The sequence below is a fragment of the Tenrec ecaudatus genome, chromosome 4, assembly GCF_050624435.1.
Source record: "Tenrec ecaudatus isolate mTenEca1 chromosome 4, mTenEca1.hap1, whole genome shotgun sequence".
NCBI lineage: Eukaryota > Metazoa > Chordata > Mammalia > Afrosoricida > Tenrecidae > Tenrec > Tenrec ecaudatus.
Genome location: NC_134533.1, coordinates 70,611,560 through 70,636,821, shown reverse-complemented (window position 1 = coordinate 70,636,821; position 25,262 = coordinate 70,611,560). Strand labels below are relative to the sequence as shown.

At 46.7% G+C, this 25,262-nt stretch overlaps 2 protein-coding genes across 3 annotated transcripts in view; one reads left to right on the top strand and one right to left on the bottom strand.

Moving 5' to 3' along the window:
• Positions 1–25,262, top strand: part of FAM168A (family with sequence similarity 168 member A) — a 190,438-nt gene extending 165,176 nt beyond the window's left edge. Inside the window, exons 3-9 of one of the 2 annotated variants that reach the window (XM_075546245.1) lie at positions 5,212–5,292; positions 9,613–9,639; positions 14,638–14,763; positions 21,022–21,164; positions 22,659–22,833; positions 24,178–24,308; positions 24,958–25,262. In XM_075546245.1, coding sequence (XP_075402360.1) covers positions 5,212–5,292; positions 9,613–9,639; positions 14,638–14,763; positions 21,022–21,164; positions 22,659–22,833; positions 24,178–24,290 — 665 coding nt within the window. In that variant the 3' untranslated portion in view covers positions 24,291–24,308; positions 24,958–25,262. The remainder of the gene's footprint in view (positions 1–5,211; positions 5,293–9,612; positions 9,640–14,637; positions 14,764–21,021; positions 21,165–22,658; positions 22,834–24,177; positions 24,309–24,957) is intronic. The other variant, XM_075546247.1, reaches the window with a different exon arrangement.
• Positions 15,868–16,233, bottom strand: LOC142444895 (large ribosomal subunit protein eL43). Its single transcript, XM_075546248.1, has one exon. It carries the CDS (start codon positions 16,207–16,209, stop codon positions 15,931–15,933), a length of 279 nt encoding a protein of 92 aa, XP_075402363.1. The 5' UTR covers positions 16,210–16,233; the 3' UTR covers positions 15,868–15,930.

The window sequence follows — 25,262 nt, the reverse complement described above, 5'->3', positions numbered from 1 at the left end:
ATGTCCAAAGTACGATGTAAGATAAAATCTCGCCATCCTTGCCTCAAAGGAGACTCTGGTTGTATTTCTTCCAAGACAGATTGAAGTCTAGAGTACTTACAATATTTTCTGGTACTACAATTTTTTTAATTAAATCGTTTTATTGGGAGCTTGTACAACTCTTACCACAATTCATACATCCATCCATTGTGTCAAGCACATTTGTACACTTGTTGCCATCATCATTCTCAAAACATTTGCATTCTACTTGAGCCTTTGGTATCAGCTCCTCATTTTCCTCTCCTTCCCCACCCCCCCTCATGAACCCTTGATAATTTATAAATTATTATATTGTCATGTCTTACACTGTCCAACTTCACCATTCACCTACTTTTCTGTTGTCCATCCCCCCAGGAGGAGGTTATATGTAGATCCTTGTAATCGGTTCCTCCTTTCTACCCCTCCTTTGCTCCATCTTCCCGATATTGCCACTATCACCATTGGTCCTGAGGGGCTCATCTGTCCTGAATTCCCTGTGTTTCCAGTTCCATCTGTACTGCACTACAGTTTAAGTGCATTGATTCATCTTTGCTCTTTCTTATTCATTGCACAACTTTCTGATGTGTATGAGAAAATGTATGTATCGAAAATACTATAGCTTGGATCAGGTGCACCTTAGTCCTCAAAGTAACATCCTTGCTTTTCAATACTCTAAAGAGGCGAGGTCTTGTGCAGCAGATTTACCCAAATGCAATACTTCTTTTGATCTCTTGACTGCTGCTTCCATGAGCATTGGCCTGGGGCTGGCTCATTGTCGTTTTTCTAGAGCTGATTTTGAGCTGCTCTTCCCAATTACTCATTCAGTGATATTGGTAACTTGAGATAGGCATTCCTGAGAACAATTATACTGCAGAAATTGGCTATCAGTATGTCCTAAGCTGGGTTCTCTAGAGAAGCAAAACCAGTGACATTGATATAGATATAGAAATTATATCAAGAAAATGGCCACGCAGGTTTGGAAGTGGGTGAGTCCGAGTTTATGGCATCCAGTGTGAACCTCTAGGCTTCTCCTGACTCCAGGGACTTATGAAGCTCCAGAGGCTTATGAACCCAACATTGGCAGGAACATGACAGACTTTTGGCTGCAGAGGCAGATGAATTCAAGGTTGGCAGGTCGAAGGGAAGTTTCTGATGGATCCCAGGATCCAAAGGCCATATGGCAGGCTATTGACTTAAGTCCAAAGTACCAGAGTTTGAGCCAGATGCAAGATCCAGAACCCAGCAAAAAGCAAGCAAGTGTTTTCACCGGATCCATTTATATAGGAAGTGAACTACCCCTTCCCTTCCCCCCCGCCCTGGAAACTTCCTTTTAATGGCATCACAGTTGTGACCTGAGTAAGGGAGTTGGCACTCTACCCTAATCTTCTTATAACTGCTTCACTGCTCACAGTAGATTCCATTGTATTAGGTCGTATCATGGGTTATTATCGGGCCTCAACTGCCAAACCACTGAAAATGTTGGCCCAGCCAAGTTGACACAAAACTAAGGTGACCAGATGTCCCGCTTTTGGCGGGACAGTCCCGAGCTTTAACAATTTTTCCCGTGTCTCGCAGCATTTTTAAAAAGTCCCGATTTTTGGAAAGAATGCATGACAAGCTAGGGTACACGGTTTTTGGCTGTCATGTGGCTATTTTGCCAGGATATGAGTTTTATCAATGGTGTCCTGCTGGTGTCCAGCTTTACCAATATTAAAATCTGGTCACCTTACACAAAACCTACCTATCACACTATGCAAAGCTGGGCTACCAACCTCAGCCACGTACTTTCCCATTGCCATACTCGAGTCAACCAGCACACCACAGATACATATATATATGAAAGGGCTTCCAAAAGTCCATGGGAAAATTCCATTATCTTTTAACTCAATTTTCCCACTAATTTTTTGCAGCTCCCTCTTACCTACAAAAGAAATAGAAAACTATCTTGAAGGATAGATGTCAAACTGGTAATGGCGTTAGCCTCTGAGCAGTATAGCAAGAGTGTGAAACTTGTCACCGTATATACCATCTATGTTGTCTGAATTTTTTGTCAGTGAGCATTTAGGCATATTTTTTCTACTGCTTTAAAAAGATTATGGGACTGGGAAGAAATGGCGACCCGAAAGGACTCACCCATCCAGAGCCCCTGCTGCCAGACCAGAAGATTGGGAGGGAAAGAGGGACCAGATCTAAAGCCAGTGCCAGGCAAATCCAGCATTGCTGGCAAGGAGTGGGGAGCCAGTGGAAGGGCCTGAGAGCTCGGCCCCCATACCAGCTACGTGGACAACTGCCCCTCCCCCCAGAAGAATTTACTTGAGAGGACGGCACTGAAGCTGCAGCTAGGGGAGAGGGGCATGTCTGATTAGAGTAAATGGGAGCAAGTGAAGGGGGAGGAAGAGAGAGTGGAGCACATCCTGGCCCACCAGGCCTGGAGGACAATATCCCTCCTCTGAACAGCCAATGGACAGAGTGGACAATATGGCTGATCCCACTACGAGACATGCCGTCCCATGCTGGCCCAGGGTGCTAAGGGGGACAACACTGGAGACTCAGTGTTGGGACTGGCCCAGACTGACCCTGTGACACCGAGGCAAACCACTAAAGGCGTGTGGCAGAGCCACCGTGAGAACAGAGCAGGAAGCACCCGAGGGAGGACAAAGGACAGACTGGGGGCCAGAGCACTGGACCTGACTGACGGACAGCCTAGAGATCAAGAACCAGACCTTGATCTATTTACAGGGTTTTCTTTCTTTTTAAATTTTTTTTCTTTAAATTAATTTATTCTTCTATGGGTAATTGTTGTCATCGCTGTGTTCTCACTCATCACCTATCTTGCTGTGGCTTCATATTTGGGGCATATTATTATCTCTACAGATCTGTTTAGATAAGATAGACTGGATGAATAGTCTGGAGGAGAAAACAACAGAACCAATGGTTCCAGGGGGACACGCGAGAGGGGGAGGCGGGGGTAAGGAGTTGGTGCTGACCAACCCAGGAACAGGGGAGCAACAAGTGATCCAAAATCAGTGACAAGAAGGTTGTCAGAGGCTAGAAAAAAATGATTAGGGCAAAGACTGTACAGATGTGCTTTATACAATTGATGTATGTATATGTATATGCATGAACTGTGAAAAGAATTGTATGAGCCCCAATAAATTGTTAAAATTAAAAGAAAAAGAAAAAAATTCTCACCACCATAAAAAAAAAAAAAAGAAGGTTGTCAGAGGCCTGGTAGGGATTCAGCAAGGGCAATGTAACCAAGAGAAATTACTGAAATCCAAATGAAGACTGAGCATGATAATGGGACAAGAGGAAAGTAAAAGGAAATAGAGGGAAGAACTAGGTGACAAAGGGTATTTATAGAGGTCTAAAGATTGGAATGTACATATGTAAATATATTTATATAAGAATGTGGGGAAACATCTATGTGCATATATTTATAGGTTTAGTTTTAAGGCAGCAGGTGGACATTGGGCCTCCACTCAAGCACTTACTCAATGCAAGAACACATTGTAGTGGAGGGTGAGTGGGTTGGAAAGGGGGAACTGATTAAAAGGATCCACATGTGACCTCCTCCCTGGGAGATGGACGGCAGAGAAGGGGGGGAAGGGAGACTCCGGATAGGGCAAGATATGACAAAATAACAATCTGTGGATTATCAGGGGCTCATGAGGGAGGGGGCAGCAGGGAGGGAGGGGAAAAAAAAGAGGACCTGATGCAGAGGGCTTAAGTAGAGAGCAAATGCTTTGAGAGTGATTAGGGCAAAGAATGTACGGATGTGCTTTATACAATTGATGTATGTATATGTGTGGATTGAGATAAGAGTGGTATGAGCCCCTAATAAAATGTAAAAAAAAGAAAGAAAGAACATGTTGTTCTATTAAATTGGCATTCCAGGATGCACACCTTCCCGACATGATTGCTGAAGAAAAATATGTGCATAAGCAAATGTGGTGAAGAAAGATGATGGTGCCAGCTATTAAAAAATATAGCATCTGGGGTCTTAAAGGCTTGAAGATAAGCAAGTGGCCACCTAGCTGAGAAGCATCAAAGCCCACATGGAAGAAGCACACTAGCCTGTCTGACCACGAGTTATAGAAGGGACCAGTTATCAGACATCAAAGAACTAAAAATCATATTAGTGGGTGCCCACCTTCCTGATATAATCACTGAAGACAAACATGTGCATAAGCAAATGTAGTGAAGAAAGCTGATGGTGCCCGGCTATCAAAAGATAGAGCGTCTGGGGTCTTAAAAGCTTGAAGATAAACAAGTGGCCATCTAGTTCAGAAACCATAAATCCCACATGGAAGAAACATACCAGCCTGTTGAAGGGCTCAGATATCTAGCATCAAAGAACAAAAAATCATATCATTGTAAATGTGGGTGATTGCAGAGTGGAAACTCAAAACCCATCGGTAGGCAACCGGATATCCCCTTACTGAAGGGTTGTGGGGAGATGAGCCAGTCAGGGTGCAGTGTAGCAATGATGAAACATATAACTTTCCTCTAGTTCTTAAATGCTCCTCCCCCCCGCCCCACTATCATGATCCCAATGTTACTTTACAAATCTGGCTAGACCAGAAGATGTACATTGGTACAGATAGCAACTGGAAACACAGGGAATCCAGGACAGATGACTCCTTCAGGACCAGTGGTGAGAGTGGTGATGCCTGGAGGGTGCAGGGAATGTGGGGTAGAAAGGGGGAACTGATTATAAGAATCTGCATATGGCCTCCTCCTTGGGGGATGGACAGCAGAGAAGAGGGTGGGGGGAGATGTCCGACAGTATAGCATATGACAAAATAATAATAATTTATGAACTATGAAGGGTTCATGAGGTAATGGGGAGGGAGGGGGAAAATGAGCAGCCGATAATAAGGGCTCAAGTAGAAGCAAATGTTTTGAGAATAATGGCAACAAATGCACATATGTGCTTGACACAATGGATGGATGTATGGATTATGATAATTATATGAGCCCCCAATAAAATGATTTTTAAAAAAAGATTATGGTGGAAATGTGGATTGGTTGTTGTCTTCTTATAAGCTACAAGGTGGTCACATGTGCTTTCTAAATTGACCCATGAAGAAGCTGAATACCAAGGTTGAGACTTGGATTATTTTCTCCTAAATCTACTTTATCTTCTTGCCCAACTAAATGTTTGTGTGGTTTTTTTTAATCTCTTTGTAGGTTATCCTACAGCCTATCCGGCAGCAGCTCCTGCCTACAATCCCAGCCTCTACCCCACCAATAGCCCCAGTTATGCTCCAGGTAAGGAGAATGTGGGAGCAGCAGTGGCGAGTTAGGTAAAGGTGGGGTTCTATTTGGAATAACAAGCCCACCTGGTGACCTTGCCGTGTCTATCTGTAGTGCTATGGGATCAGCCTGTGCAGGCCTATTCTCCTGAGAGTCACCTCTTAGAATTTGGGAAATCAGTCGGGGTGGGAGTAGATTGTTCCTCACATTCTTGGAAACATCAGGTTGGCCCATCTTTGCTGTGCTAGAATTGTCCAAGACATGTTTCCTTCTCACAGAACCTTTTCATTGCTACCAATTTTCACTACAGCTGTCATTGGGAAGCAACACAGATGCATGTGCATATATATATATATATATATATATATATATATATATATATATATTCACACACATACACAGAGTAGGCTTCCTGGGTGTGATTTGGAAGAGATAAAAGACTTGCCAACAGCAAAGACCTGGTTTTTAAGCTGAGGTGAGTTGCTTCCTTGTCAGAAATTTTAAAAGGCCAGCACTTTTGGAAAGAAGTTGAAGGTTTGTAAACCTTGGAAAGGTTTCTTCTAATTTGGCAGGAACAATGGCACAGAGACCTTCCCCGACCTCAATCCCTTTGCTGTCAGCAGGGCTCTTGAGGTTATAGGCAAAAAAGAATGGGCTCTGTAGTTTGAAAATCCTGGGTTTGAATCCTGACGACTCAGCTCACTAGTTGTGAGGCTTTGGACAAGTCACCTTACCTCTCTGAAGAATATAACTATCTATCTCTACTTGCTCAACAAATATTTGTTGAATGTCCTGCGCCCTTGGATAGAAAAATGAAAGGATGCCTTCTTTGTCTGAAGGAGATTGCAGAGATTGAAAGCCTGGTATATAAACAAATGTATTACAATTTTGGTAAATTTTGTTAGAAGACTACATATTGTGTTGTCTTAATTAATGTTCTCTGTTTTACCTCTCTGGATTCTGATATCTATTATAATGGCTACACAGAACTCACAACATTTATGATTACAGGATTTATTAAGGAAATTAGCAAGTTGTAATGCCTGTGAGAGATGCTTATTGAGGACATGTTACAAAGTTCCTTCAGGTCTGCTAATCAATGCCCACAGGGGCATGCCACTCAGCTATCACCATAACCCTAAAGGCATTCCGCTCAAGCGCTGTGGGTCAGCAAACCCGCAACCTGAATTAAGTGTCCAGAGACACCCACTCCAGTTAGCCTCAGCCCAAAGGCACTCAACTCCACCTCCATGGGTCAGCAAGTCCAACTTCCCTGGTGGAGTGTACCTCATTCTGCAAGCCAGCACCCTGCTCAAAAGCACTCAGCTTTGCTTGCTCCATGAGTCGTGAAGTCCATTACTCTTCTGCACTCTGGACCCCGGCTTGCTGGCTGCTCCTCTGATATCACAGCTGTCTTCTGGATTCAAGAGGCTTACTGCCCAAATTGTAACCCACTGTGTCGCCAGGGCTCATTTCCAAAAATTCTATCATAGGAGGGGAAAACAATAGAAGCTACAGAATCAAATTTGTTAAGTTCCCTCTTAAAAACTATTATGGCTTTGATTATCAGTCTTGGATTATCAGAAATCTAAATACTGTGAGATCTGTGAATTAACTTTATAAACTCTAGAGCAGCGGTTCTCAACCTCTGGGTTGCGACCCCTTTGGGGGTCGAACGGTCCTTTCCCAGGGCTCACCCGATTCATAACAGTAGCAAAATTACAGTGATGAAGTAGCAGCGAAAATAATGTTTTGATTGGGAGGGTTACCACAACATGAGGAACTGTATGAAAGGGTCACGGCAGTAGGGAGATTGAGGACCACTGCTCTAGAGTCTAAAACAAAATGAGGGAAATTGTTGCACAAGGTCAAAGAAGATCAGGAGTGGAAAAGCCTCATTATCTTTATGTTCAGTCAGGAGGCCACCAGGGACCTCAGGGAACTTGAAATGTCGAGGCTGGAAACCAGACCACCATGAAGAAGTAGATTTAGCAGATAAACAGCTGAATATGGCACAGAGCTTGGCTGCAAGGGGAAGGAGAGCAAGAGGGCTGAAGGAGGGTCTATTTTTAGCTACGTAAGTATGGGTAGGAAGGAGCAAGTGCATAGGTCAGAGATGCACAAGAAGGGGTGACAGGTGAAGTCAGGCCCCCAAAGAGGCAGAGGTGGCAAATCCAGTCTCATTTCTTTTCATTATTTGGGAGAGCCAAATGATAGGTGGAAGTGGGGTGCTGACGGGAGGAGACTAGCTCTTCCTCTGAGACTAAAGGAGGGGTCACAAATGGATGTTCTTAGGGTGAATTGCTTGGTGGGAAGTGGAGAGATTTTGTCCAGTGATAATGATTTGCTGAGACAGAGATGAGCAGGGGTAAATAGATGGTTCTTCAGGAGAGGGGAAGTAGCAGGAGAGGAACTGTTACCCAGAGACGACATTTCCTGTAACTGTACCATTGGAGCCCTGCAGAGGGTGGAGCCATAAGTTGAATCCCTAGTACTAGATTGTGGATTGTTTTAGCTTGGGAGTTTGACTAAAAAGATGCAGTGGAAGGAAATAAAAAGCTAATTATTTACCAAATGCTTCCTGTGTTCCAGGCACTATTTTAAGCTCCTTTTAGCTATTAACTTGTTTTGTATTACTACAAACCCTTGACGTTAGTCCCACTGTTATTCCCATTTTCCAGGTGGAAAAACTAAAATTTGGAGAAGTTAGTAACTGCCCAAAGGTCCAAACCCAGGTACTCTGCTCCTGAGCCCTCGTGTTCTATTAGAGCACAGCATCCTAGTGAAGCAGTTTGACCAGATGGAGATGGAAGTGTTACACTAGAGCAGCAGGCTAGTGAGGGAAGGGAATGCATTGCAGGAGGAGCCCAAGTCTGTGAAGAATAAAGGGATCAAAAGCACCTTGAATGTATACAGTCTTGGTTAAACTTTCATTGTAAAACAAAACCAGCTCTCATTTAACTTGGCTTTCCTCCCTTTCATGTTTTGGAATGTCAACATACTTTTTAGCTATGACCAAATGCCTTACACTGATTTTGGTGTAACCTTTCTCTATTGAGTTAAACCTGCATGCATATATGCAGCGCGCCTGGTTTGTGTGTTCAGATGCTGGTTTACCTCATTAACTGGGTCTCCTGACTGCAGTGGGGAAGCTCATCCTAGGAGGGAAGAGTTGGTTCAAGGTCAAAGAGGACAGTGTAGCTTTCTCTCAGCTGCCTGCCCGAGCGAGCCCATTTGTAATGCAGGGAGAAGCCTGCAGCTGAAGTCTGCAAAGGACCAGGCCGGCAGGTTTAAGTTTCTCTTTGCTGCTTCAAGGAGACCAAGCATTTGCTTCAGAGAGAGCTATTTTTAGTAGCACTGAGTACCCTAAGATGTCATCTGTCCAGGATGCAGGGAAGTGTTCTACTTTCGTTGGTTCTGAAAGCATTGTGGCACTTGGAGGCCCCACGCCCCTCCAGCAGTTCTATCTTATTTAAGAACCATTTGACCCCACAGGAGGCAGGAGCCCACTGAGACTGGGTTTCAGAATCTGGAAAACAAGAGGGGTGTCATACTGAAAGCATTCTCACTTGAAAAGGAAAACGAAATAGGTGACAGCATAGTACCTCCTCATAAGAAATCAGTTTATGAAACATTATCATTTAAATGAATACATTACTCCTACTTTGCATATTCTGAACCAAGGGAAGGGCAAGAGAAAAAATTTTGTATTTTCTGCACACCTGCCATGTTCCAGGCACGTCACAAACATTATATAATTTTTACCTCCGTCTTGTGAGCTACAGCTTCTTGCCTTCAATTTTACTCAGCGGGGTTAAATAACTTGTCCAGGATTTTACAGCTAAAAATCAGTTGAGCAAGCATTCAAACCCAGTCTCTCTGACCCCATAGCATGTGGCCCCTTGCCAGCCCTGTACATTTCCAGGAGGCCCAGAGAGTGAGATGCCTTGACATTGGGCCCACTTCTCTGGGCCTTTACTCTTCAGAGCCCGAAATGGCAATTTTGCCCCTCAGTTGCTGTCAACTGTGGAGTCCCTATTGTTGTACTTGAGGCAATTAAACACATGGACAAGCCAAGACGAGGAGCTTGCACTTGTCCACAGTCAGGTAGCTTCTGGGTCACCTGCAGGGTGACATGCAAGGAGGTGCCTCTTCTCAGCAAGCGAGCTTTCCTGGATGGCAAGTCTGACCCCCTTCTCCAGGGTAGAGGCACTTTTTACCACTAAAGTCCCTGTTTCTTGTGTAGCCTGGGGAAACAGTCTGTTTGTGTAACTGCAATGTGTACATCTGTCCACAAATCCTAGTGGTAACTTCAACTACATTTCTATCCAACAGAGTTTCAGTTCCTGCATTCAGCTTATGGTAGGAGAGCTATTTTTCCTCCTCTATATTATGGCCTATGAATGTGTTATCTCGTTACAGTGATAGACTCCCTCTCCTCCCCTCCCCTCCCTCAGCCCTACCCCTTAGGCTTGGGCTCCCCCAGGTGGCTCAGCAGCAGTTCCTGAAGCATGCAGGAACATGTCTGATGGTGCAGAATCATGGGTTGGAGACACACATGAACCCTCCCCCCAGCAGCAGTACAGGATCATGGCACTAAAAGGCGTCTCTTCCCCTCCTCACCTCCGGGGTCTCGGTCTGACATAGGTCAGAAATCTTCATCCCAAGCTGGTTGCTGAATTAAAATGAAGGAGCAAAAATTCCTGGGCCAGTATGAGCCTCCTCTCTTGGCCTTGTGAGCCCCAATAGAGAAGTTACCTTGGTTATGCCTGTATGAACAAAATGAACCAAACAAATTAACAACAAAACTATCTGCCTGGGGATCAGCTGTTTACTCTCCATTGGCAACCTGGCACGTTTGAAGACCTGGTTCACTTTAGGTATAATTTATTCTCTTTATCCTCAATCTTGAGCTCTGGACTCATTTTCAGGGCATTTTCCTGGATGGTGAGAGGTGGGAGCCAAGTGTGCTAATGAGCCAGAGACCGGAGCTGGGTACTCTGGGCAGTGTGGACTCCAGGCCCAAGGCACCACAGGAACTTCTAGGCACCTGTGAGGGTCCCAGCAGCATAACTTGACTAGGCTCTTTTTGTCATAGACAGGAAGGGACCATGGGAGGGACTTGCCACCCTCACCACCCTCACCTGGGCTGTTCACGGCAATGCTTTCATAAAATCTCTGCACCCACCCTCCACTTTTAACCTTGAATCATTTGAATGTTGGAACTGAATTTGTGTGTGGCACATCTTCCAGGAGATGAGCTGTGAAATTTCGCCTTGCCACTGCCATGGGCTGTGTGACCTTGGGCAATTTGCTACTCTCTCCAGGTGATAGTTTATAAAATAAAGCCTTTTATTCCAGATTATCTCTGAGTTTCCTTTAATTGCTAATATTCTACTCTCTTATAATTGTATTATTGTATTTCTACTAGTCACAGACTTGTTTCTCTTACCATTTATGGGGAGTCATTTTTTTGTTGACCATAGGCTGTATGAACTTGGACAGAAGACTCCATAGAGAGTGTGAGACGCTCTCACGCTTCCTCGTCCTGTCAGTCAAGCATCTGGAGTAGAAATCTATAAAGAGTGTATGTGGAGCGCTTCACAATGTGTTCTGTGCAGGCTGTAAGCTAACCTTTGAAGACACAAAGACCAGTAGGATGAGGTGCCTGTTCTCAGGGAACACACAGTTGAGGGGCAGACAGATGGGTCAGCAAGCACAACATGTAAGGATGACAGGGATTGGGTTAGTCAGCATGTGGGGTATATGAGGGGGCTGTGGGGAAGAAAAGACTTCAGGGTAGAATACAGTATTCTGCTCACAAGTGATGGTTTAATAAACAGTTACCAGATAGAGGCTGGGAAAATATGCACCAGGAAGAGCAAGCAGCATCAGAGATGGGAAGCTTCTTGGCTTGGAGCGAACACCAGTGTGTGTAGCTCTGGTGTAGGGTTGGAGAAAAGTACATGGGAGAAACGCTAGAGAGCTCACTGGGACTAGATCTGGGGTGGGGGGTGGAGGACTGAATATTTTTCAAGCTGTTCCAGCTTCAGCCTGTAAGCAGTAGAGAACCATGGGAAGTCTTAAAAGAGTTCTGCAATTCGATGTAGGTCTTAGAAATACTAGTCTCATTGCAGCATGCAGGGTGGATTTCAGGGCCTGGTTTAAGAACAGAGCAGTGGAGAGGAAATAGTAGCAGTTCAGGTAAGAGACGATGACAAGAGCTTAAATTAAAGCTGTCAGCAACTACGGGGATGGAAGAGTGATAGACACCACAATGAGAGACCATAAGCCTAGACAGCACTTGGGTTTGGCCTCCCGTTAGTGCAGTGAAGTAAGCAGGGAGTGCTTATTATTGCTATTTATGAGACAACAAAACAGAACATTGGAAAGGTTAAGCGACTTGCCCAAGGTCCCACAGCTAATAAGTGGCAGCGCCCAGGCTAGAATTCAGGTTTCCTGACTCAGTTCATTGTTCAGGATTATGGTCCCTTGCTGCCTCGCCTCCATGTAAGTGTGCTTAACAATTGTTCAAGTGTCAGAGGGCGTGAGGGCCCAGTCTCCAGGGAAGTGAACAATCTAGCACCTCAATGGGGCAGCATGCTGTGACTGGAACTGTACAAAGATGTCGTCCTTCACTGCCCAGGGCTCATTTCTCTGTGCCTTCCCTTCCCTGCTCTTCCCCTTCCCTCTCCCCTTTGTCACTCTTCGTCCCTCTTTGTTAATTGGGGGGTAACACTAAAGCACATAGCAGTGCATTCATCTTAACTGTATAGCTTAATGTTTTTCATATGTATGCACATATGCACACGCTTATATTAACCACTATCCAGTTCAAACTACGAAACGTTTCTCGGAGTGGTTTCTCCGAATGGTACCTATCATGGCACCACAGAGCAAGCCTCCTCTATTCACCTCTATGCCGCTGAAAGCTTTCTGGGCATTGTCTTCACCCTCAGCTGATCTCCGAATTGCTGCCACCACCAGAATGGGTTACTGTAGAACTAATTGCACATGGAGGGGATCACGTGGTTCAACTAATAGGAGCTCAAGTTGACAGATACTTGTTTCTCATCTCCCTATTTATCCCGTTATCTGAGTTACTCCATCTACTCACAGTGTGAAGCACACGGTGGACTCCCCTACCTCCATCTTGTCTTTAGAATGAAACCAGAAAACAAATCACCCCTTCAATCAGAAACACATTGTTTGTTCACTTAATCAGTTGGGAAAAGCATAATCAAGACACAGTTGAACTTGCCTCTTTCCTGGCTGACTTGGGGCATTCTGTTATGTATAATGCTGTCTTGTTCACTCCCTGGTTGGCGTGTGGCTTTGTTGCATCCCCAGCTAGGCCATAAGGACCTGTGTGCAGTGACTGTGACCCACATGTGTTCTTGTTCACTCTGGAGCTCCCCTCAATGCTGAGTGCAGCGTAGACCTCAGTCATGCTTTGGTAGTTTTTATTTATTTACTTTGTCACGCAGTCCTTCAGGCTGTTAGACTTTTTTTGTGTGTGCTTATGATTAAAATTATGGTAAAATGTGTACCATTTAGGAAGAGAGGAATTGGAATGGGTGGGGACCTCCAAAATTTTAAGATTTCCTATAGCCAAGTTCCGTTTTCCTGCCTCTCCTTTGGAATCTTGAAGGCATGGGCTTACTCAGTCTAACTTTTCAAAAGTACATGGTTTATTTTTTAAGGAGTTGTTTGGGGTGGCTAGGAGCTTTCCAGCCTTTGCAATGGCAGTTTCTAAACGTCTTGTAGACGTCTTGATAAGTTTTTCCAACGATGACTGGATCCTTTGTGAATTTTACCTGTGGGGGAAAGAAGCCCCAGAAATGTTTACAATAGACTCCTTGCCTCCTGCATTGCCTCCTGCGTTGCCTCCAGAGCTGTGCCTTGATGCCGAGGCCCTGGACTCTGCATGGTAGTTCTTCTGGGGCTCCGTTTCCACAGCCAGAATTCTTTTTTAGTGTCACTTGCCTGCCCATGAGTGCCTTCTCGTTTCTCTGTTCCAGCTGTGTGTCTTGCGGGCCATTCACATTCATGCAAGCACAGGGTCAGCCCAGAATAGCTGGACAGCTAGCCTTGGTCCAGGAAAAATAGCTCAGTTCTTGACTTCTTTCTCCAGCCCCAGCCCCTCCACAACTGAGGGCCCAGAGTCTGTTGCCTCTGATGGGCAGAGAGGCCAATGGTATCTCTCTGGAGATGGACGGTCTTGTCCTCATGGAATTAGAGGGTAGGGTGGATGGACATTCTTTCTCCTCATACCACCCTCTCTGAATTTAGCCCCTTGTTAAAATATTTCAAGCATAACTGGCTATTGTCAGAGCAATTCTGTTTCCTACTGGGATACTTTAATACCCCACGTCCATGACCCCCAAGACCTCATTTGAACCGAAAGCACTCTTTTTATAATTGGTAGAAATGTCCATCAAGAATGTTTTCTCCTGTAGAGTTTAAAAGTATAGCAAGGGAAATGTCTAATAAGTTAAGCACCCTTCCTTTACAACCCTGCTTCTTCTCTCCTTTCCCTCAGGATACCATGAAGGTAAGTTATTTAGTCACTCATCCTTAAATCTCTCAAGCTGAGCCCTGAATCAGCCTGGGATGTCTCTGCAGAGCCCAAGGTGGACCTCAGCTCGACTCTACAAGTTTGGCATTTAGTTTTCTAAACCCTAACGGGTCCAGTGTATCTCATGAGAAGATCGCTCACATGGAGCTGCCCAGGAGATGCTTAAGGGGATGCATGAGTATCTTTTATCTGGCCACAGCTAGGTGCATTGGAGAAAAAGTTTTCCAACAGTGCCTCACTGGACACTTAGGTTTCATACCTCTGTGCCTTTTAAGCTGCCAGGACCACTGTCCAGACACTTTAAGAAATAGTAATCCATCAAGGTTCATGTAATGTCATTATTTTGGGGTTTTTCTTTGAAAGCAACTTAAACACATGTCCACATAAGATTTCTGACATGAAAAAGAGGGCTTGGTTGATGTAGCCCAGTATAAAGTCCCCGGGTCCCAAGTTGCTACAGGTGAATGAGGACGCTGCTGAGGAATAGCCCATAGCCTTAGGCCAAAATGTCAGGGAGTATTTGTAGACATTTCGTGGTTTCGGTAATAGAAAATCCTCACTTTCTTAGTATAGACTCGTTTCTCTGGCTTCAAATTACTTAGGCGCTCACTTCAGTATTCCTCTTCCCCCCTCCCATCTCAGAAAGGCTGAACCATACTGTGTGTCTGCACAGGGGCGCTTGGGTTATATGTTTTCGTTCAGACGAGACCCTTGCTTTGTGTGTGTGTTTGGTGGTGCCCACTGCTTATCTGCCTAATGTTGTTCTTATGTTTTCCCTTAAGCAACTCTGCTGATGAAACAGGCCTGGCCACAGAATTCGTCTTCCTGTGGCACTGAAGGCACCTTCCACCTCCCAGTGGACACCGGGACCGAGAACCGAACTTACCAAGCATCCTCTGCAGCTTTCAGTAAATACGGCCTGTCTCTCCTTTCCTCGTTCCACTCGGTTGGGACTGATTTGTTTCTTGGGAAGGAAGGAAAGGGAACTTTTAAAAAATGGCATTTATTAGAAACGTTTAACAAAAAAGTTACCAGTGCATTCAGGAAAGGTTATTTTCTTTGATCATGCAACCAGTATTTGGGAGACACAAGCCATGAAGGAGGGAGAAGTATTCATCTGGCTGATAAGTTTGGTTAGAGGCTGTTACTACGGCCCTTGGCTGAAGCAGGCTCTTCTCCTTAGAGCATGGATTTAAACCTCAACACTTCTGATATTCTGAACCAAATAACTTTGCTGTCAGAAGTGTCCTCTGCATTGTAGGATTACCAACATTCCTGACCACTACTCATGAGATAAGAGTAACAAACCCCTGTGGGGAAAATGAAAAATATCTCTCAACATTGCTGAATGTCCCCCTAAAGGGCAGACTGCCCATTGGGTGAGAAGCACTGCTTTAGTGGAAGCCACCTGTGGGAGCAAGGTATGCATGGAGTCCACAGGGGGAACCCTACCCAGTCAGATTGGTCAGAGCTGCCTGCCCCTTGACTGCAACGATGACTTCACGGAGTAAATTAGAACCATTGTGTGGAAATCGAGTTTGACTCCATATAAAGAAGGTTGTATCTTGTCGGAGCTCTTAGTGAAGTAATGACCGCAGCGGGCTCCAAGGCACACCTGCCTCTTGTGTCTGCGGAGGCTGGACAAACCCTCAGAGGGATGTTGTAGAAACATGAAGCAGGATCATCTTTGGTTCAGCAAATTAGTAACCTAAAAAGTAAATAGATTAGAAAAATGTGTAATATTCTTTCCTTTCTTTCAAATATCACTGTCACTTTCTCCATAGTTATTTCCCCTAAATGCCAACATCAAGTTGTATTTATATAGTATAACTCATCTTTTGGAGAATGTGCTCTCACATCCACCCTCTCATTGAACCTATAGTCATTCTAAGTTGTGTGATTTGGGTAGATTTCCCTCTAGCTTGATAGCTGGGCCCAGAAGAATAATATGCCCAATTCAACCCAACTGGATAAAGATATTCATCAAAGTTGGGTCTATTACTGACTTCTTTTTTTTTTTAAACATAAATTAACCCATTTATTACAGGCCAGAGAGGTTTCAGATAGTGGAGCTTCTACTGGTCTTTCAATTCCTTCAGTCTTCTGATGGCAGACTTTACTGTGACAGCAGAGGTGGTATTGTAGGTCCAGGCCCCACCGGCAACTGTCTTCATGCAGGAACCACAGTGCCAGATGCCCACGGCACGTCTCTTCATCTTGGTTTTGCCACAGAAGGAGCAAGTGTACTTGGCATGTTGGCTGATTTCAATTTTCTTCACCATTTTCCTGAGGGAGGCGCCGTAACGGGTCCCATATTTGCCCACGATCCCGACCTTCTTGGTGCGTTTGGCCATCTTGCCGCAAACTAGTCCCGAGCCAGAGAGCTATTACTGACTTCTTTCATGAGATTAATTTAGACTCTTTAAGAGAGATATAGTAGCAGTAGAGTTTTTCCAGATGCCCCAGGTGGAACTGACTGAACATGTGTGAGATTATGTATGCAAATGGCACAGACACACACACCTACAGCACTATTATGGTGCTGGAGTAGAATATTGAAAATACCATGGACTGCCAAAAGAACAAATAAATCTGTGTCGGATGGAGTACAACCAGAGTGCTATTTAGAAGCCAGGATGGGTAGACTTTGTCTCACATACTTTGGACATGCTGTCAGGAGAGAGACCAGTCCCTGGAGCAGGACGTCACACTTAGTGAAATAGAAGGGTGGAGGAGAAGATGAAGACCCTTGACAAGCTAGACTGACACGGTGGCTGCAGCAGTGGGCTCACACAACAATTGTGAGGGTGGCCCAGGCCTGGGCAGTGTTTCAGTCTGAGTCAGACGGAACTCACCCAGCAGCACCTACCACCACCAGCGTGACCGCTGTCCTCTAGGGGGCAGTGGTGGCTCAGTGGTTGAATTCTCACCTTCCATGCAGGAGATATTGGGGGGTGCGGGTGGGGGGTGTCAGTTCCTGGCCAGTGTCCCAAGCACAGTCACCACCCCTCTGTCAGCAGAGGCTTATGCGTTGCTCTGAGGTTGAATGGGGTTCAGCAGAGCTTCCAGATGAAAACTTGCCTGGTGATCTACTTCCCCAAAACCAGCTGTTGAAAACCCCATGCATCACTGTCACGTAGCAGAAGGAGGCCTGCAATGGAAGCCCAGAGAGTTGGATTCTAGAAGTGGTTCTGTGTAACCCTGGATCATTCATGCCCATGCTCTGCACCTTAGTTTCCCCAGCTGTACAATGAGAGGGTGCTCTCTAGCAATTGACTCCTGATTCTGTGGCCTTCGTGCTATGTACCCAACATCTTCCACCTTGGCAGGGACCTTAAACAAGTAACTGACCACCTTGACAAGTAGCCAGCTGATTATCCTTTGCTGGCAGCCGCCCTTTCCACAGTTAGAAAGTCTGAGTATTAAAAGACTTTGCCTTGTACACTATTGGAATCTCCTTGAATTGAATTATTCAATAGCCTGTCTTGTTATTCCTCTCCTAGATAGGCCATCATAGTCCCTTAAAAGGACATTTAAGGATGCAATGTGTGGACCGTTCCCATTTCTTAATAGAGAATTGACTGGCCCTGCCGCACTCAGCATGGGCCTTCCCAGCACTCGGATTTTATGATTTCTAGCTCCACAGAAAATTCAGGACACGGGAAAAATCAGTTAGTCTCACACTTGCTAAGCCTGTTTGTATTTAATTCTCCCTCCTACTTCTTTAGTACTCTCTTAATTCAGCTACCAAGAAGGAGACTTAGGGGTCAAGGCAAATTTCAGACATAAAGCTTTACCCAGACATATAAATCTGATGATCAATAAACCGATTAGTCTAAAAGGTATCCTTGATGTGAGGATCAATGTCTCTGAAGGCGGCAGGGGCTATACAACAAAGGATTTATGATAGTGCCAAACGATTGAGGAGGGCTCGGTGGGTTTTATCTAGTCAATGTACGCATTCTCTTTATCATCCTGTTTGATGGAGCCTAGAATTACGGTTTGGAACCTGAGAGAAAGAACAGGACATCATAAACAAAGCTGATTTCACAAGACGGAGCTGGGACAGCTGGTGATCAAATGGTTTTTCTCTTAGGGTACTGTGGTTAGTGAGATGTGAACCCACATGCCTGGGAATGGACTACAGAAAGGTGCCACTCCAAAAGGAGCTCCCCGAGGACGTGGTCAGCGACGGTGTCTTAGGCCCAGCTCTGTACTGATCTGGCCATTTGGGGAAAGTCGTTACTTCTCTGGGCTCCAGGTTCTTCATCAGAAACAGAGCGGGTTGTCTTTCAGGGACAACATTAGAAAGTCCTAACTCTGTGACCTTCAGATTTAGGTAGAATTCCCATTAAGATAGCCAAACCTCTAGTGAGTGAGCCGAATCTAAGTGCATTTGCACAGAATCCACCGGTTTTTGTTGTTATTTTGGGTCAAGCCTAAGAGCTGCTTTTACTTAGACACACAAAGCAATAAACACTGGGCTTTGTGACACCCAAGGTAGCTCAGGCTCCAACTCTCGGGGAATTTCCAGTGGTCTCCAAGGTTACACACAGGCCCACCTTCTAGTTGTAAGATGTTCTCTGCAATTTCTCCTTAATGTGTTTCTGAGCTACTGAGAGACTTATGATGCCAGTGTTAGAATACCCTGGATAGACTCTAATCCCGTTGAGGAATCGAGCTGAGTCAGGTGCAGGGTGAGGGCCTAACACAGTCTCCCCAGCCTCATGGACTGTCTGGCACAAATGGACGTCTTGAGAACCATTTTGGTTAGAGGAAGGAGAACCAGGCTAGTGTGAGCAGTCATCTGTCTTGTGGCAGCTGCCCGTTATCTATGTCATGTTTGTGCTGGGTGTCAATGAGCTCCAAGATCTCAGGTGCTTTGCCAATTCAGCTTCTCTAAAACCATCTGGCCATGCATCGAGGCTGCCTTCTGCTTCTCCCCTTTGACTGCCAAGGGTATTTTGGCTACTAGCTTGTATTTTGAGTATATTTGTGTCGCATTTTATAATATGAAGACAGAGAAATATTCTCAGACAAGGATATTCTTAGCTGTGGAGACCAAGTTCGACTGTAATCTCTTAGAGTCTTGACTTTTCTCAGAGGGCTAGTCTCAACACTTAGTAACATGGGTGCCCTTCTGGCTTCGAAGGGGTAATACAGGCTGCTCCAGGGAAGATAAAAATACCAGAGCAAATTCTTGAAGAAAGGAATGGAAAGTCACCAGGAGGGCTGGCCTGTTAAGACGAGCGAGTCATCAAGTGAGTGAGGGCCTTTTAAACCGGTCCATGTGGGCATCTTAGAATCCAGGAATGGGTGTGCTAAGGTAGACCAGATCAAGAGATTCATAGTTTAATCTCTTTCCAGTCTTTCAGGCCCCCGCTGCTCATACACCCCTAAGGGTGAGAAGCTTACAGTCTTTCTAGACAGGGACACAGAGATAGTAGCTAACGTTTATTGGAGTGCTGATAATATATCAGGCACGGTTCTAACTGCTTTGGGCATCTTAGAGTATTTATCACATGAAGATCATAATGTATTTATCATAGGAACTTTTTGAACTAGGTATTGATGTCCCCATTTTATTGGTGAGGTGACTGCTATATAGAGATTCTACAGAACTGAAGTAGCCGGGAAGGGGTTGGACCCAGGCCATCAGCACCCTCCAAACCACACCAAACTGCTGCTCTGTGCTGTGCCCCTTTCAGAGACGGGCAGTTCAAGATTATGAGACGCCCTGTTCATCAGCCTGGGAAAGAGATGCTCTCCACTTTGGCAGGACCCCCCCACACCTTATTTTAGTCCTTGAAAGCAACTTTTCCTTTGGTGACAGCTCTCAAAGCTGCCTGAGTACTCTGTCAGGGCAGGCTGCCAGGCCCAGACTGCGATGTGAGAGATTTCTGACCATGTGGCGGCCTGTGCTTAAGGGCTAGGGTCAAAGGTCTCCTCTCCCCCAACTGCCGTGGAGTTTTAGTTCAGGAGACAAAGGTGCAGAGGCTTGGAAGTGGTCACAGCAAATCAGAGGGAGGGGCCAGGACTGAACCCTGCATCTCTTCCAGTGAAGTCCCCTTTCCACTCTGCCTCCAGCAACACCTTGTGGAAGCTTCATGTTAAAACTCAAAGGGTCCCCAGGGAGCATGGTATAGATGGAAGAACTGAGACCCAGACAGGTTTAGAGCTCTGTCAGCTAGACCCAGCCAGGACTGGGACCCCAGAGAAGAGGAAGCCCCAGCACTACCTTCTTAGAATTCTATAACCATGGTCACCCCCTGGCACTGTCCCTTCCATTCCAAAATAAGACCTTCGAGTCTTCGGAAGAATTCCCTTAAAAGGCTGGCTGCCGCTGAGCAACACCAGCGTCCCCTTGTGTAAAGTGAGATGGTTGGAGTCACTTGATCACTCTGATTCCATCGAATCCTTCTGCTTTACGATTCTCTCAGGACACCGTCTTGTTCTTGTGTGGCTGATGTTTTCAAGGGTTGAAGCCGTACCCAGGTCTGCCTCTTCAGAGGATTCCGTCAACATAAGTTGCTCGTATAGTTCCTTGGAGCTGGGTTACTCAGCGTCAGCCTCCCAGAAGCTGGAAGCCTCTGGCTGGTGTTTTGTATGAGGTTTTTTATTTCAAAACTTAGTGGGGAAGATGGTGATAAGAAAGACCAAAAAGGAAGGGAGAGATCTATAAAGAGATGGGGGAGGGAGAAAGAGTGAAAGCGAAAACAAGCCAGAAAAAGATGGAAACAGCAGTAGAAGATGCCCTGGAGTGCTGGGTGAGCAGACAGAAAAGCAAGAATGAATGAGTTGAAGATCACGCCCCTTCCCTGTCTTGCCGCAGGTAGCTCAGAATCCCGGACCATTGGAGCCCAGAGAGTCTATAAAATAACTGACTCCAGCCTGTTGTTTGATAGCTGCGAGCCTTGAGACCCAGAAAAAAAGAAAAGGAAAAAAAAAGATGCCTGGAGTCACACACATGCCTTGAGCACCGGCCCAAGGGAGCTGCTTCTGGGGCCGGAGCTTTCTGGGAGGAGCCCTGTTCTCTGTCTGTTTTCATCTGTGTTTCCAGCCTGGATTCAGCTCATCCATATCTGGGGATAAGATTGGGACCTACTGCCTTCCAGCCATGCTGTTCTACCAACTAATTGGAAGTCTTTCTTATTGCCTTGGTACAGGATATACTGCAGGGACACCATACAAGGTCCCACCAACCCAGAGTAATACCGCTCCACCCCCATACTCCCCGTCACCCAACCCATATCAGACGGCCATGTATCCAATCAGAAGTGCCTACCCCCAGCAGAATCTGTATGCCCAGGTAAGTACATGTGAGCGCCTGGACTACTTCTGCCGGAGGAGGAGCCATCAGCCATGTGGGGTGGGCACCAGTGGGATGAAGAAAGGAGAGAGCGAGAGCTCACGGCTTGGCCCCGCTGTCAGTCCTGTGACAGGAAGCACTGTTTCTCTATCTACCCACTTCCTGTTCCACCTCAGCCAGAGGTGTGATGAACAGAACCCAGAATGTCAGAGGTGGAGGCCCTAGGGATCATCTAGCTCAGCTCTTTGTGATACGAGTGGGGAGGCTGACACCCAAGACAGCAGTGACTTGTCAGAGGTCACACAGTGAGCTGCTGGTTGCATCAGGATGAGACCCCATATGTCTTGGTTTCTCCCACTTCACATGTGCCTTCCATGGAGAGATCGGTGAGCCAAGTGGGAAGGAGAACAGAGGACAGTCTCTGCTACCAGTGTTTGGATGATACTGGGCGCGCTGTCGTTCTGTGCCTTCCTGTCCCCATCTGGCCCCCCGGAATTAGGGAACATGTGCTCCGAGGAGGTGGCTGCGATACAGGGATGATTGACGTGGCCTCAAGAAATTCCCTTATCTTTCCAGTCCATTTTCCAGTGAGCTGTTTGACGCTCCCTTACACGAACCACTAATGTACACTCACAGCTTTCTGAAGTGAGAATTCTACATAGAGTTGAAGTGGTGACGAGAATGCTTGTCATTAAACAAAACAAAAATCAGCTATATCATAGACAACAAAGTTTTTAAAAACAGACTTATTTATAGTAGGCTGCTTTGGACTATTACTGCCAGACTTTGAAGTTACACATTCCCATTCTGGGGCTCTTGTTATGATTTAATACCAATACCATTTCAGAAGCCCTGGGTTGGGATGATTTCTAGGGTCCCAGGCTACGCCCCACCTTCCCCCGAGGTCAGCAGGCTTGTCGAGTGTGGTAGCAGGAAGCAGCTGTGACCCAGGCCGTAGAAAGTCACTTTAAATTAGTGTCTCCACTCACATCTTTTCACCTACAGGGAAAGAGTAAAGGATATCTTAGCATATTGTCCCCTTGGTGACACATTTTCAGTGTGTACAAATGGAAGCATTTACACCAGTGTAATAATGTGACCAAGACAACCCTCATGTGTGTATGTACCTTCCCCTGAGATTCACCAGATACAGTCACCACCTTACTGGGTGATTGAGCATCACTCCTCTCTTTACATGTCCGAGCAGCACGGAACAGTAAATAGCAGCTAACGCTACTAGAGCCAGGGTTAAGCAGCATAGCTCTCGTCCCACCAGGTCACTACAGCAGCCCAGGAGCAAAGCAGCCATGCCCAGCACCAACGATCCACCGTCACGTGAGGCAGAAGCAGAGCACTAGCTGGAGCCTAGACCTGTGTCCCTAGACCTGGGCTTCTCCCACCTACTCCTGAGGATATGGGAAGATCAGAGGTTCCCCTTCCCGTGTCCCATCCCACCTCTCCACAAGCCGGTGTGACCTTCATCTCTTTCTCCAGGGAGCCTACTACACACAGCCGGTGTATGCTGCCCAGCCCCACGTCATCCACCACACCACAGTCGTCCAGCCCAACAGCATTCCCTCTGCCATCTACCCAGCACCTGTGGCTGCCCCCAGGACCAATGGTGTGGCCATGGGCATGGTGGCAGGTACCACCATGGCCATGTCAGCAGGTGAGGGCGACTGCTTCGGTTGCCATTTTCTTCCTACTGGCACCCTAGACAGCGTGGAAAACCCATAGAATCAGCTCCAACATAGCATGAAAAAAACTATGCCAAGGGGTCTGGGAGACCAGAGAAAGGACCCACTAAATCTGTTGGTGGAGTGAGGGGGGCAGTGTTCCTGGAGAAGGGCTTGTTGAGATAGACTTCACAGGTGAACAGAAGCTTCACGATAGATGAAGGGGCAAAAGGACCTGGGGAGGAAGGTTCACAGCATGAAAATGAGCTAGGCCCTTGGAAAATATGGGGAGGGTGTTGGAGGGGTGGCTTGAGCAGTCTGCAGAGATACGATGGTGAAGCATCTTGAATGCCATTAGATAGCAGGGAGCTAGGGATGGGGGTAGGTAGAAACCCTGCTGGCATAATGACTGTGTGATCTCAAAAGTCCTAAGTTTGAAACCACTGGTCACTCTGCAGGAGAAAGACAGGGCTTTTTACTCCTGTAAAGAGTTACAGTCTCGGAAACACACAGGGACGGTTCTCCCCAGCCCTGTATGGTTACTCTGAGTTGGTATCAGCTCGAGCACAGTGAGTTTTTGGAGGGAGAGGGTTTAAGCAAGGGAGGGATGAGTTTGTATGGAACATTCTCTCTGGCTGCAGGCTGGACCAGAATCAAATGAGCATAGTTTAGAGGAGAGGGGGGGACACTAGGACCCTGGAGGAGCAGGAAACCCAGAAAGGAAGCCTATGAAACAGGGAGGATCTTGAGGACCTGGCCAGTCAGCCACTGTAAGGGAAGGAGAGGAGGAGCCAGGATGACCCTTGCCAGTGGAGGGTGGAGAGGGACACAGATTTAGGGAAGTCTTGATATGTTGGCCCTTGGGGAAATAGCTGTTAGAGATTCAGACGAAGAGCAGGGCAGACAAGGGTAATCAGTGAATACCTTTAGAGACTCAAGGGGCGAAGAGCCAGCTGGGTCATAGTGAGAAGGGAGTTCCAGGGAAGGAGCAGGTGGCCTTTGGGGTGTGCCTGTCTCCAGTGTGGGCTGGTTGTAAAGACTGCTCCATCCCCAGATCAGGTCAGCAAGCTGTTAACTGTTGGCTCAGTGTCGTCCTGGTTCAGGCTCTGGGGGCCAGAGTGCTGTCCTCAAAGAGACCAGGTTAGTGGGGAAAGGACACAAACCAACAATGGCCACCACTCAATGTGATCTTTGCAACTATGAGAGCCAATCAAGAAAAGAGGAGTGGTGGGTTCTGGCCCTCAAGCAGGAGGGCATGGAGCTGGTGGAGTGGAAGGATGACAGTAGGCCATCAGGTAGGCAGGGACCCTACTACATTTCTCTGTCTGGATGCTCAGGTACCCTGCTGACTACACCCCAGCACACCGCGATTGGGGCACACCCTGTCTCCATGCCAACATACAGGGCCCAAGGAACCCCTGCGTACAGCTATGTGCCCCCGCACTGGTAAAGCCTGCAGCCCATCCAAGTGAGTGGGGCCCAGGTGGGAGTGATGGGAGGGTCTATCCATAGAAGAGCTTCCAGCCTCTTGCTCGCGAATGGAGCCTGGGATCAGCTGCAGCCCTGCCCCAGGTCCAGGACCAGCACTCCTAGAAAGAGCTGCCGCTTTTCACATTTCCACTTAGCGGTACTTCCCAGGCTCTCGCATGAGTCCGATGGAAGGGCTGTGCAGTAAGGACCCTCCACTCCCTTTTACACAGAAAACACATAGTTCAGCATCTCTTAACCTTAAAAAGGGAAATGGGGGCTGGAATTTCCAATCCTTACATGCTGAATTCCCCACGGTCATCAGACTTCGTTTAAGTGTGGGCCCCCCTCTCTGATGAAGTTTTACCTGGATCAGAGGTTAGCTCTGGTGGCAGCAGAGTGAAGAACCTGAGCCAACCCCACCCCTAGGCTCCCCACCGCAGGGCTTTAGGCCTGGGTGTCAGTGTGAAACCTGCCCTACCTCCTGTCTACCCTGCCCTCAACTGCCTCCAGGAGCTCCACTTCCTGGGGGGAAATAGCGCCCCTGGGAAGGCCCAGGGGGATTCCCAAGTTGAATGGGGCATGCCGAGGTTTCCTGAAGGAGCCTGTGGAGTACCCCTGTCTCTGACGACTTTCCCTCCTCTCCCCAGATGTGGAGTCAACGACTCGAGTCTTACACCGGTGCTGGAGCAGCCCCCTAGCAGCACCCCTTCCATTTGCAAGAAGAGACACGGAAGTGCAAGGGGCACTTTATGCATCTTTAGTGGTTTTGGTTTTTGATTTTTGTAAAAGCTGCTTTTTCTAATCTCCTGCCTCTCCTGATTGCCCCCTTAGCTGGCTGCCCTTCCAGTTCCAGCCCCTCTTCTTACCTGGCCAGCCACCCCTCTCTGCCCCTAGTCTTTTCTCCCCCAGCACCCAGTCCCAGGGATCCTGGTCTAGTGGCCAGCAGCCAGTG

Excerpts from the sequence above, each read along its gene's own strand:
- LOC142444895 (XM_075546248.1), bottom strand. The coding sequence starts at position 16,209 with ATGGCCAAACGCACCAAGAAGGTCGGGATCGTGGGCAAATATGGGACC.